Raw genomic sequence first — 14,112 nt, forward strand, 5'->3', positions numbered from 1 at the left:
AGTGGGCACTTTCATGTGCACTTTCAGACTTAGATTGCTAGCTGCAAAAAAAGCACTTTTGCTTTGAAATCCCTAAGAAGCAGTGTCAAACCAGTACACATATCCCTGACCCTTGCACCCACCACCTGCCCGTGGCAGACATTGTTAATCAACCCCAGAAAGTTCCAGTCTGAGACCCCTCCTTCTACAGTACTGCTGGTAACTAGTCGTAATGGAGCCAAGTTTTTATGTGAGTTGAGCATCTGTTGGTTCCCCCTTGTAAACGCGTGATTCATGACCTGATGCTAAGAGCCCTGGACCTGAAGCCAGAAGACTGTGGTTTGACTTCTCCATCTGCTTTCCCTGGTTATGTTGTCTTAGGCAAGTCACTTCACTGTTCTAGACCAGTTTGCCCTGACATGAGGGAGTTGAGTGGGATAATCCACTAAACATCCCCCTGTTCTGATGTCGTTATGAGCACAGAGGTTTTGACTGTGTGATTTTATAAGCTGATCATGATCATAGAAGTTTTTTGTTTGTTTGTTTGGGAAATTTTCATATTACAGATCTGTTACTGGAATTTAGAAGTACATGTTTCTAGCCTCTTAGCCACTGCTTTTTATTTGCATGGTTCCATTGGTCTCTATCCCTGAAACTAGAATTTAGGCATTCACAGTGGGAGAGGGAGTTATTTAAATGAGAGGACTTAGAAGAACCGTTTTTTGGCTGAGTGGGGGCACAAATGGCCTCCCACACCAAGCTGGAGTAAGGCTCCATATAGTTGGCCCACCCTGCAGTTCAGGGCCTTGAGTTGCTTTTCTCTTCATTTTGCTTGCTCAGCTGGAACCTTCTGATGATCTAGAGGCCCTGCATTCATGCAGGTCTTAGCGAGGGGTTCTCTTGGGACTCCTCGTCTCGGGTCTCTCCTGCATTCTGCTCCGTGGTGACACGACTCTTTGTTTTCCAGGCTCTCCTTCCTTAAGGGCGTATCCCCTCCTCTCTGTGATCACCCGGCAACCCACAGTCATCTCCCATCTGGTTCCCACCGGCCCAGGAATCACCCCAGTGTTATCGGGCCATGCAGTCACCACTGAGGCTGCCGCCACCGAGCCCCCCGGTGCTGAGGCACTAGCCAGCAGCGAGTCCGAGACAGAACAACCCACACAGCGGCAGAAGAAACCACGTAGGAGTCGCACCATCTTCACGGAGCTGCAGCTCATGGGCCTGGAGAAGAAATTTCAGAAACAGAAATACCTGTCTACTCCAGACAGGTGAGGGTATAAGGAAGGCACTCTCTGTAGGTACCAGCCTGGAGAAGCGGTTTGCCCTTTGTGGGGTGTGGTTTCGTGAAGGGCACTTTCCATTCTGGCTTCTACTCTTGGTCCAGACTCTATTCCTTTGCTCAAGTCATGTCAACTTCTGGTTAGAAGAGGCAGCCATCTAAATCTAGTGCTCAGAGCCTGCATGCAATCTCTTCTCTGTCTGTGCTACGCATTAGACAAACCTCTTCAGTGTAACAAGCTCGGGAAAGCTCTGCAAATAGTTGCCCAGGCTCTAGCATCTTGAGCAGGGGGTCTAGACCTGGCCACCGGGCTGTGACTTCAGTCCTTCCTTGCCGTCTTGACACCTACGGGACTCAGCTTGCTGGCCTGGCTTTGGCTGTTGGCTGGGAGAGGCCAGGATTGGTCCAGGTGAGGAGGTTTCTGATTCCGTAGTGTGTCCTAGCAGGACTGAAAGCAGAGATTGCTGTGGAGCGGGAGCGAAGTCTCCTCTTGAGACCCCTTTGCAGTTCATGTGGGGGTGATTGTAACCCTTGCTGCTTTGTGTCTATTTCAGTTGACCCCAGTCCTGTGAGAGAACAGGGGTAAATGTAAATGAACGCCTGAAGTTATTTAGGACTTGTTTAGGAAACAAAATGGAAGTACACATCCCCTCTTCCGGGAGAATATGTCTACTGGTTCCACAAGCCAGCTGCTTGCTGAGGATCTCTTGGGTGCTGGCAAAGTGGGCTGGCAGGGGTCCAGAAAGTGGTACATGGAGCCCTGCTTTGAAGAACTCCACAGGGGAAGAATAACTGCAATTGCTCTAGCATAGCGAGCCGGTACCAGTGGCAGATGCTGCCATAGAAACCTAAAGATATTGCTAAGTGTGACAGGGAAACCTTTAAGAAGAGCATTGGTTCCAGGAGAGACAAAGCATCCTACAGAGGAGGGGATGCCCTTAAAAGGCTTAGACTCTTGTCTCACTGGGCACGTTCTAGGAACTATAAGCATGGGTGTGAATAGGGTAAGAAAGACCTCAGGTGCCTGGCTGAAGAGCAAGGTTTTGCAGTTGAGGCAGTCACTGATCCATAAGAGCCAGATTTACAGTTTAGGATCATAGCTTTGATAGCACCCCGGCTGGTAATTGGTGGGGCAGAGAAGCCAGCTCTGAAAGAATCTAGGGCTAGCTGCTGGATGTCATACTGGGAATAGAGAGGATGGGGGATGCTTGAAAATGGAATGGGAAGCACTGACCCTGGATGAGGGAGAAGGGTGGAAGTTGAGCGCCCTGTGGTTCCTGAATGAGACAGGCCACTAAGAAACAAGGTTGCTATTCACGGAAGCTGAAAGACCAAGGCAGGCTGGGATTGCTGGGGAAAGTGGCCTTTGCCTTGAACATTCACACTGCGAGTCGCAGTTGGTCAGTCAGGTCTGTGGATTGGAGAATTAATCCATGTGCTCCCCAGGTAGCAGGTAACTAACTTCATGTGTAAACAGGTAGAGCGGCCATCATTATTAGATGTAGGGTTGAGTATCTAAGAGCCTTCAGAAAGGATGGAAGAAAAGTTAGGCTTATTGCTCAGAAGCTAGAGAACTTTGAAACATTTAGAAATGTTAGTTCTTAATAAATCTGTTGGGGCTTCCTGATACTTGCCCCCCCCCCCGGCATCTCTCAGGTGACCCACACAGAAGTGACTCACTTGCCTTGGGAGGAGGATACCATCTGGCTGGCGTTGAGGCTGACGCCTCAACCCGCCCTCCCTCCCTCTCACATGTTCCCTGCCTCCCTACGTGACCAGAGCCATGAGCACTCCCTCCTCCCACAGCTCCTGCCCTCCTCCTCCGTGTTTGTTTCCACTGTTTCCTAGGTGACCCATTTGAGTGAATATGCAGGGAAGTGAGAATTTGTAGCGGTGGCAGGTAACGAGAGAAAGCTGATGACAGCGAGATGTTTCCGCAGCCAGTGTGAGTCAGGGATGCATTTTTCCCAAGTGAGCTAACAGCATTTGCTAATGCCGGGGCAGAACTATGAACCTTCCACTGACTAGTGCACCTGATGGCCTCAGGTGAACCAGGCTCAGGAGAACCCCGCAGCAGCCCGAGAGGACCAGAACTGTGGCATCCCCCTGGGTTGCTGGTTCATAGGAATGACCGCTTAGGGCATAGCGCTTCACTAATGGGAAGAGCTAAGTGCTGTTGGCACTGGGAACTTATTGCTTTTGTCAGTTGTTGAACGCTCAACTGCCAGTAGCCCCTCTGCAGGGATGACCAGGTAGGTGTGTGTGGATGTAGTTTTAAGACAGGCTCAGCATTCCTTTGAGGGCAGGTTCAATTTTTAAAATTATTATTAGAGGCTTAATTAATATACCCTATTCAGAGGTCCTGGGAGTCATGCCTGTGAACACCAAGAGTTGGCTGATAGCAGGGTCAGAGTTCCTGCCAATGCTAGATCTCCTCAGGTAGAGAAAGCTGCAGCTGAGGCAGCACACCTGGACTGCCTGTGGCTTAGGTTTTTGAGCCTGTGCAGGCTTGCAAGAAATAGCGGCCCTAGGTCTGCAAGTGGCAATTCTCAGAAGCCTGGGAACCTTCGAGCAGCGGTGGTCACTGCTCAGGCTGATGTCCAAGTATGAACTGCTCCGCTGAGCGGGGTTGGTGCTCCAGGGAGCTTGCAGGCTGGCGGCTCAGTTCTCTCAGATCTCACATCTCTCCACATGGTGCCCGGGTAACCACATAGGTCCCTGGCTGCTGCCTTGAGGACTAAGGGTAGGAACCTGACTAATTGCCCCTTCCTCCATGTGCTCCCTGGGAATGCTGGCTGCGCCCTCAGGCGGTGGCATCCCTGTGTCCCCTTGGCAGATCTGCTTTGTAGAGAAGTGTTGTGAAGTGAGAAGGTGGCCTTCACACAGAAGGTGGCCCTCACAGAAAATGGCCCTCACACAGAAGGCGGTCCTCATACAGAAGGTGGTCCTCACAGAAGGTGGCCCTCACACAGAAGGTGGCATACGAGTCAGCCAGGGGTGGATTTCATTCTCTCTCCAGGATCCAGGAGTCATTAAAAACAGAGCTAGAAGACTGTTTATTTCAGGCTTTTGGGGACACATGGTCTGTCACAGCTACTCCATCAAGTCTTCTGATGGAGCACAGAGGTAGCCATAAGCAATATGAAAGCAAACAAACTTATCTGTGTTCCGATAAACTTTATTTAAAAGAAAGTCAAGAGTCAAGAAGAGTTTGGTTCTATTGTTGAGAAATCCTAATCTCTCTAAGCTTTAAATCTTTTACTTGTAAAATGGGAATAACCACACCCACTTCAGAATAATAAATCGATAGCACTGGGCAGGGGCTTAGTGTGTGTCTGGAATGCTGTCGTGCTCTAGAAACGGTTGCTGTGCTGTTGGGATCACCTCCTACTGCACACTCTGTGGCAATGGCTTTGCTGTTGGGGCCTTTCCAAAGGCCACAGAGAGAAGCAGGGACACGATGAGCGTAGAAGGCAGGAGGGACTCTGGGTTTGATGCTTGGACTCTTTATGGTGTTCTGTTCCAATCATTGTAACAATTTAGGGCAGCTCCAGTAAGTTCCTGGGCCAAAGAGATGGCTCAGAAGATGAGCCACTTGCTTCACAGGTATGAGGACGAGTTCAGAGTCCCAGAACCCACATCAAAGTCAGACAGGTGCAACTGCTCCCTATAATCCCAGCATTTAGTAGGAAGAAACAGGGGGTGCCCAGGGCAATGGGAGAACTCTGGGTTCAGCAAGGTACCCTGTCTCAATAAAGCAAGGAGTGTGATGGAAGAGGAAACCTGACATCGCCTTCGGATGTCCACACATCACATCCAAACATGCACACACGTAACCATATACTCATGGCGATGCAAAAATATCTCTAAACCCTGCTTCTGGATTTAGCAGTGTTGTAGTAGGTACATCTGTGAACATAAAATGAAAGACTTGGTCTTGAGCTGGGGAGGCTGAAGTAACGTGTTCTCTGAAGAGAGCTACCAACATGGTCCATTGGGGGACTGCTGAATATGAGGGGTCATGGGGGCTGGGGGTTTGCTGGAGGTGGATCTGGACTGATGCGTGGAATTCCCACAGAAGTATAGCTTTACTTTTTATTTCCCGTGTTTGGGGCTCATAATCCATGGTTTACAGAGGATCAGGGTGAAGACTGAAGGCTCAGATGTCCAGGTGACAGTCTGAGGTTCAGAAGCCAGTGTCTGGGGCTAGCCAGTATGACCCCCTCCTCTCTTGTTCCCTCTTCTCTCGCTCACGCTTCCTTTGTGTCTCACGCCTTCTAGGTTGGACTTGGCCCAGTCTCTGGGACTCACTCAGCTGCAAGTGAAGACCTGGTATCAGAACCGCAGGATGAAATGGAAGAAGATGGTAAGAGAGGACAGGGAGTCGAGCCCCGAGCCATCCTTATGGGAAGAACCCCACCCTGTGCTGTGGGGGGCAGGGAGGACTGCTGGCAGATTGGTTGTTAAGACAGGAAGGTCTTCCACCATGCTGGCTGGGAGGGAGACTGGGCTTGACCTCATCCCCTAACCAGAGAGAGATTCTCTTTTTTTTGTTTTGTTTTGTTTTGTTTTGTTTTGTTTTCCTAGAAATCAAAGAAGAAAGCCTACAAGCTTCTCAGCTGCTCTTCTGAATCCCACCTGCTGGTGCTTCCAAAGCACTCTGCCCCCTCCTAGCAGTAGTGACAGTCATAAAAAAGACATGTGTTTCGTACCTAGGCCCCTAAATGCAGGAATCTTTAAAACTGGTCATAGTCACCTGGGTAGCAAGATAAGTCCTTCTCTCTCTGGGGATTCTGATTTCAGAGACCCACGTCAGGGCTGGGGCCAGGCCAGGTTATAACAAAGCGTGCTCCCCTCAGCCAATTTCCACCTTCCAGTGACCTATCAGTTTATGAACCCGCCGTGAGGCCGGAGCCCCCACACTATGCTCACTACCTCGAAGTCCCACCTCTGAACATTTTGTCTTCCACATCGTGCTGTGAACACACGTGACACCCAAACACTGCTGCTCCTCTGCTAGCCATGCTGGCCTAGACACCATGGGGAAGACAGTAAATAAACTATAAGCCCTGCTCCCAAGGGAATTTGTTATGAAGCTGGAGGAAGAAGGCCCAGGAAGCAGCAAGGAGGGCAGAATGACCCAGGGCCGGTTATTTCGTTTGAGTTGATGAGCCCCCAAAGAGTTCCGAAGAAGCCAGCCGCAGAAGGAAGTTAAAAGTGCAGGAACGTGGAATTTAGATAAATAGAATCATTCTAAAAATCCCATAAGACTCTACACGCATGAAACTTACGGTGGAAACTGGGGTGTGGGTGGGGGGGTTGTCGTTCTTTGAAGGAACCAAGTTTGGGAGTGAGAGGCGCTGGGCTGCATTCCCGTGCATGCCCCTCCCTGCCCATTTGGGGCAGGTCCCTTTGGTTCTTTTCCTTTTAAGCTCCACCACCTACCTCTTTCCTCATCAGTCTTCACCATGGAAATCAATGTCTCCTGAGTAGCAGAGTATTGTTTAAATTGGTTATCAGCAATCTTCTCATGAGTCATTTGAATAACGAACTGACAACCAATCCTCTGGGCCAGCACCGCCCAGTCCCCCGTGGGACAACGCGTGCGCCTTGGGCTCTGACGTCACTTGTTTTTCATCAGCCACTGTACTGTTCTAGGCAAACCAAACTCCGGGTCCCTTCAGGAGAGAAGAGAACCGAGCTTCTAGTTCATGTTAGCAATAACATGGACCAGCTAATTTATAACCAATAATAGAGACAAAGTGACAAGTTGAATCTCTCTCATGAAACCTTAAAAATGTTCTGTGACCCTTTGTGCTTCCATATGGTGGCTGTGAGTGTGAGTCAGGAAGCTCAATGGACCGTGAGAGGAGAAAAAGGTGTTGAAGGGGAGGAAAGATGGGGTGAAGAGTACAAGGGGAAGCAGAGGATGTGAAGAATGGGGGGAAGGCCATCACAAACAAATAACGTTTGCAAATACTTTGTGAAATCTAATGCTTTGAATGCTAGTTAAAGTATTAATCAAAACACACAAAATATAAAAAAAAATTGAAAAGTCAAGTCAGGGCCACAGACCTGAAAACTAAGTTACACAAAATAACCAGGCACCAGAGAAGAAGGGATGACAGGTTTCAGAAGCAGGAGAGAAGGTAGGGCTTTGGGGGAGAGACGCCATCAAGCTGTTTTCAGTGGCTGAATGGACATGTGTCCAGTGATGGTTGGAGATGGACTGCAGGCAGAAGACCTAAGCTTGGGACACTTAGGACCTTCAAAATGGCGGGAGCCACAAAGGCTTGGCACTCCGTTGTGAGTGTTGAGTTCTGACTCCCTCCGAACAGCGAGGCATTGTTGAGCTCTAGATTGCTTCACAGATTTTCCGCCTAAAAACTCTTCCAAGGCTATCTCTTCAGGTACTGAGGAGGGAAGAAAAAGATAATTGGGTAATAAAGATGTCTCAAGGCTAGTAACCTAATTGGAACTGGAAAAAGATTAGTATTTGATTCTCAGACTCACTCCTGAGGCTGCCAAGGACAAACCTGCCAAGAGCAAGATAGGATCTCTGACGAGTTTTGACTGGTCAGCATCTGTAACCTATAGCGGGTTGGGTAAATTCAATCTTGCACATGAGATGGGGTGCTTATCCTGTATTCCATTTCTGTGGCGCCACATAATTCGTATCTGCCCGGAAACATCTTATTATTCAGTGGTCTTTCTTCCGAAAGAGGATCCAATCCCACGCCAGAATGTGGGTGGACTGTACTGTCATGCTTTTTAAAATTTATTTTTAATTAAAAAAAGTTATTTTTGGTATAGCTTTTGCATTGTCTCAAGAGAGTCAACAGTTGGTGAGACTGTTACCGGTTGTTACCTGTATGACCCTGGACATGTTCTTGTGTGTCTCCTTGGTAAAAACCTCACATCTACTTCAGAGCGGTGCTAAAACTGGGGTGACATCTATAAAATACATAGCACAGTGCTTGCCAAACAAGATACAGACAAGGGATAGTAGCTGCAATTATTATTGCTTCTTATCTGCAAAATCCATGTTTCCAGAGAACCTGAATCTTTGAAGACCCCTATCAGCAAAGTCAAAGGCTTCCAGGGCCCCTCGAGTTGCTCTTTTGGTTGAGAGAGTCCTGGGTTGTTAGTCCTCAGTCGGAGTTTGGCACTGGGATGCAGTTTGAGGCCTTGGGTCTTCAGGCTGGGGCAATAGTAATGTGAGCAGTAACGCCCTGGGAGAGACTGGCACAGGAGAACCCAGACATTTTCTCCTGGCATCACTGAAACTGTCATCAATTCTGTGGTCCCCACTGTGCTGGAGGGAGGAAGGGGGAGAGAAGCAAGACTCTGAGTTCATAAGCCTGGCATCTGTTGGGTAAATGCAGATGAAGGGAAAACATAGTGGTATGTGCTTTATGTTCATTGCACATTAAGCAGAATCAATTGCTGGTCAGCCTGTTAGAGTTGAGTGATTAGGGGTCTTAGGTTCAAGACCAGCTCTGTCCGTGGCTCACTTTATGTCAATTCTTTATGGATTGGAAGAGGAAGGAAGGCAGATCCACACTTTTCCACTGCCATCCTGTTCTGTTGTCTGAGGTGACTGCCTGAACACCATCTAGATACCTCATGAAGAAAGCAGACCAATCCTGACAGTCTCAGCTACAGGACAGTCACATGCTCCAATTTAGAGTTCAGAGAAGGACTGCCGATAGACACAGTTAGTGAAGTACCTTGTTCTAGGTGTTTTCATGAGAGACAGAGAAGCATGTGACCTTGTGTCCAATGGGTTGCTTAGCCCATTTGGACTAAGGAAGAGACGGTCTCTAGGAGTCAGTGAGGAAGCCCCCAGAGAGGGCTGCAGGGTACATGCCGGTCTGCAGTCCTGGTGCAGGGTGGGTGCGGGGTAATTGCATGTCTCAGGTGTGCTGGGAGGCAGGGGCCAGAGGTCGATGTGGAAAGCAGCCAGGAGGGTAGTTGTCTTCTAATTACTGCTTGCACTGGAATGTTCTATTCCATGTAGAAAATGGTTTGATTGTGTTGACTGTTTTTCCGTGCTGTCGGAAAGCAGCCAGGTGGGGTAAATCCAAGCTGTGTGGGTGGTGTCCTCTAATTGCCGGGCTTTCCTTTGCCAATTAGGTGGCTTCCTTAGACCTGCCCTTTTCTAACTTGATTACTGCATGGGGCAACTGCTTTTTGTATAACCCCTTTCATACCCGGTGGAGCTGCTTTCAACATGTAGGTTCCGTCCTGGCACAGCCAGGCACTTTCAAAAGCACCGATGACATCAAAATCAGATACTGACTTACCCAAAAAGGAATACAGGTCTCCAGAGGTGAATTCTGTTAATGTCTACACCTTGTTCCAGGTTACTTCATATCTCCATGGGAGCTATCTAGTCGGGTTCAAATAAGCCGAGAAGAATTGCAGCTGGAAAGAGGTGTTTGTTGAGAATACATATTGTCCTGGCCTTTGTACATGAAAACTAACTCAAAACAGATCACAGATCTACACAAGAGCTAAAACAGCAAAAGCCTTAGAAGAAAACCTAAGTAAATATTTTTGCCTTAGGACTGAACAAGGCTTTCTGATATAAGACACAAAAGCAGAGTCAACACAGAAAAATTAAGCTGGATTTTATGAAAATGAAAACTTTTGTACTGTGAAGGGTTTGTCACAAAGTGCGAGCAATAGAGAGAGAGGAAGTGAAAAAAAGAGCCCTTAGCACGAGAACAAATTTTTCAAATGTTTTATCTGATAAGGGACATGTATCTAGATTTTTTTTTAAAAAAGCATCCCTTGTGATGTATTCTAAGGAGACAATTTGAACAGACCTACCTCCAAAGCAGATGCACAAATGGTTTTCCCATTCCACATGGTCAACCCTGAGATGGTATACACACAAGAAGTAAACCGACTGAGAAAGCTGTACTTATATACTTAAGAGAAAATGTGTATCAACAATTAAAAGAAAAGAAGCCCATGAATTTGCGGGAGACCAATGTGGGGAGGGATACATGAGAAGGGTTGGAGCAAAGGAATGGGGAATGATGCAATTATATTTTAAAATTTATTTTGAAAACATGTACAAAAAGCTGCTCAACCTTGTTCACATCAGGGAAATGCAAATCAAATGAGATCCCACTTCACACTAGCGAGGATGGCTATAATCAGGCAAGTGTAATGACAGACATTGGTGAGGAGGTGGAGATTTGAAATCCACACACGTCGCTGGTTGGAACGTACAATGGTGCAGCTACTTTAGAAAAAGTCCCTAGAATGCTAATCATAGAGTTTCCATATGATGCAGCAATTACATGTCTGGGTATAGACCTGAAAGAGATCAAAGCAGAAACTTACAGAGATATTTGTTCGCCCATGTTCATAACAGCATTATTCACAGAGCCCAAAGGTAGGAGTAACCAACCTTTGATACAGACATAAAGTGAATATTATTTTCACTATGACATAGATGGATCTTACAAACACTGTGCCAAGTGAAGCAAGCAAAGTCCACATGTTGTGATTCTGTTTATACAAACTGTCCAGAATGGATTCATCTGTAAGGAAAAACAAAGACTACTGATTGCCAAGGCACAAGGCAAAGATGTTGTGGGGAGTGGGGATTTGGTGCTAATGGGTGCTAACAATAGATGCCCGAGTTGGCAATTATACTAAGCATTGTTGAATTGGGCAGTTTAAATGCATTAAGCATGCTTGCAAATTATGTCTCAAATCTGTTTTAATAAGAACTTAAAGTTTGGCAAGTTGCTGTACTCATTCTTGAGGTTTAGCCTAAGAAGGTCCTCTTCTGTCCTTGAAGAAAGAGACAAGGTCAATAAATACCCAGTGACTACACAGAAAGGTTCTGGCAGCTGAAATGTCAGGAGAGATTTGCCCCTAAGGCGCTTCTCTGCAAATGGAGAAGACAGTGATAAATTAGAGATGTTCTATAGTTTGATCTAGAATGGCCCCAAAGGCCCATGTGTAGAAGGCTCTATCTCTAGCCTATAATGCTGTTGGGGTGAAAAAATGATGGAAGATATATATATATCTTTAAGAATATATACATATATATATCTCATATGTTTTGTTCATATCTACCTCCCATCCCCTAAGTTCTATTTATATTTTAAGATAGGGTCTTACGTAGCTCAGCTCGCCTTGAACTTGTTATATAATCAGAGATGATCCACTTGCCTCTACCTCCCAAATTCTGGGATCACAGGTGTATGTCACTATGCTGAGCTTTTTTTTTTTTTTTATCATCTTTCTTCAACTTTCTGAAGTGTTTATTGAGTAAGGTTCTGTCCATAATAGTTGTCGAAGGCCTGCTGTGTGCTGAAAGCCAGTGGGAGGGGCTGGCAAATATGCATGCAGAGGTGGTGCTTTTATGAAAGTTCTCATAGGGCACATGGGGAGAGCATGTGATTGACTCAGGAGAGCAGGGCAGGTAGGCTTCCAAAAGATGTAATCCAGGGAGAGGCTGCCATTCAGCACCTTCCTGGTGTCTCATCTACACAATGGGTTCTTCCCAGTCACCCTGTGGTAGAAGGTACTCTGAGCCCCATTTTACAGATGAGGAAATCGAGACTGAGGTTCCTAAAAGAGTTTCTCAAAGACAAAGCTGGGAAGTGGCTGGAATTTAGCGGTTGCATCTCTTTCTGTGGTGGCCAACTATCTCTTCCCACAAGACAGGAGGATATATTTTTAACTCCTTCTGATAAGAGAAATTTTTATGAATGATTCTTGGTGAAAATTTAGAAAATAGCATAATATAAAGAAATGAAACGTTATCTGTGATCTCGATCCTGCAAACAAGGCAGCATATAGCTCTCTATCCTCAAAACTGAACTGTGCTATATTATGGCTTGTTTTTAATAAAAATATATTTATAATGTTTCCCAAGTCGAGCCTCTCCTCTATAATAATTGTTTTGGTTATCAGAAATCTCTCTTTGGAATTGACTGTAATTATCTCACCTAACTTTGCTGTTATAATCAATGTTGGGCTGACTATGTTTTGCAGATCAACCTTTTTGTAGATATGTGTGAGTGTTGAGAATTTATCCCAATGAATTTCTTTTTTAAAGGGGTTCATGTTTTAAAGCTTTTAGCTTGAATCGTCAGATTGTCCAGGCTCCATCTTCACACAAAGTGCGTTTATTCTTTTGCTTGCTACAGATCTATCACTTCAATAGTTATCACATTACCATTTGAAGTTTAATTGCTTTCTTCACCAAATAAGGTGACATTTTTCTGTGTCTATGATCGGGGTATTAAATGCTGTCTAAAAGTCCACTGAACATGGTAGAAGCTGACTTCAGGGGATGGTCTTAAAACACATGTGGTCAAACCCTAGGGCTTTGCTATTGGCCAGGGAGACCAACAATGCTGTGTGAGGGTGAACCAGGACCAGGAAGGTGCAAACTGAAGGGATTTCTTAGATTCAATAATTTCTCTCTCCCTTTTCCCCACATAGGTTCTTAAAGGTGGACAAGAAGCACCCACAAAACCTAAGGGGCGTCCCAAGAAGAACTCTATTCCCACATCAGAGGAGATTGAAGCTGAAGAGAAGATGAACAGCCAGGCCCAGAGCCAAGAGCACCTGGAGTCCTTGCAGGGACCCAAGGAGCCCTGTGATACCCAGGAGCCCAAAGCATGTCATGTCCCCCTAGAGGTGGCAGAAGCGCCACCTCACCAGCCCCAGGAGTTGCCAGAAGCTTCTTCTGAACCCCCACCATTAAGCTAAGCTAAAATTGTTTGGGGGAAGGGGGATACTGGGGAAAAGGGAAGAGAGAGAAGGCAAGGAGACTCAGGATAGAAGACTGCTAAAGCCTAGTCGCGTGGGTGAAGGAGCGCCACCGGCCACCTCCTCCCAGCGGCATTTTCATCTTGAGCATTTGATGAAGACTTGTTTTCCTTGGGTCTTGCCCTTCTTGCAAGGCTGTGTGAGCCACAGATACCCCCGAGTAAGGGAGCTAGCGCCTTGGAGCTGTTTGCCCAGGCTGGGGCGATGGCTGTGGGGTTGAGTACAACAGCCTGTCAGTGTGACTAGCTGGGCTGGCCTGCACTTCTCCTTCCCTGCTTCCCTCTGGGTAGCCAGTCAGCAGTGCAGAGAGAGGTGGGTGGGAGCGCTAGGGAAGCCCCCCAGGCTCCTTGCTGACTCAGCGCTTATTTCTGTAGTTTTAAGAGAATGGAATGATTTGGGGTTCTTTTTGGAGGGTGGGGTGGGGAAGACTGTTGAAGGCAGGCAAAGAAAGAAAAGAAATAGAAAAAAAAATGAGTTGGAGGGAGTTACGAGTTACTAGGGACATCTCTGAGTCCTGCTTGCCTGTTTGGAGACACGTGTGCCTTTGTACCTTTATAAGATGGTCAGGTGATAAAACCCTTACGAGCCTTGGTTTTCCTGCCTCATTAAGTTGACATCCCTGAAGCTGCAAATGCAGATACGTTAAGATAACTTTTATTTTTTAATTAAAAATACATCTTTCAAGAGGATTGTCTTGTTTTCTTTTCTTTATTATTTTGAGAAGTGTCCTATGAAAAGAGGGTAGTCAGGTACCCTGGACCTTCCTTTTTCTATCTACAAAGCAAAAGGTTGGACCAGACCACTAACCCTAAAGTACAGGAGCCACAGAAGTGATGCTGTGGTCACGAGTCAAGGAAGCTGAGCAGCTAGGCTGCCCCCACGAAGCAGCCCCATGCCAGCAGCTGTGGATCTGGGACTTCAACTTTCAAAAGTTGTTGTGACCTTTAAAAGTGTATCTATCTGTTTTATTTGCATGTTCGTGCGAATGGCTACATACATGCTTATATCCCTCTCTCTGTGTGTCTGTCTCTGTGTGTGTGTGT

General features: G+C 46.7%; 1 protein-coding gene across 2 annotated transcripts in view; it reads left to right on the forward strand.

Annotated features, from left to right (window-relative positions):
* Positions 1-13,747, forward strand: part of Barx2 (BARX homeobox 2) — a 66,372-nt gene extending 52,625 nt beyond the window's left edge. For both annotated transcript variants that reach the window (XM_050160032.1, XM_050160030.1), the window contains 3 exons: positions 947-1,250; positions 5,543-5,627; positions 12,740-13,747. In XM_050160032.1, the coding sequence (XP_050015989.1) occupies positions 947-1,250; positions 5,543-5,627; positions 12,740-13,009 (659 nt within the window). In that variant the 3' untranslated portion in view covers positions 13,010-13,747. The remainder of the gene's footprint in view (positions 1-946; positions 1,251-5,542; positions 5,628-12,739) is intronic.
* Positions 13,748-14,112: the final 365 nt, after the last annotated feature.

This window comes from Alexandromys fortis, unplaced genomic scaffold, assembly GCF_014885135.2.
Source record: "Alexandromys fortis isolate MF-2015 unplaced genomic scaffold, M_Fortis_MF-2015_v1.1 scaffold_108, whole genome shotgun sequence".
Taxonomy (NCBI): domain Eukaryota; kingdom Metazoa; phylum Chordata; class Mammalia; order Rodentia; family Cricetidae; genus Alexandromys; species Alexandromys fortis.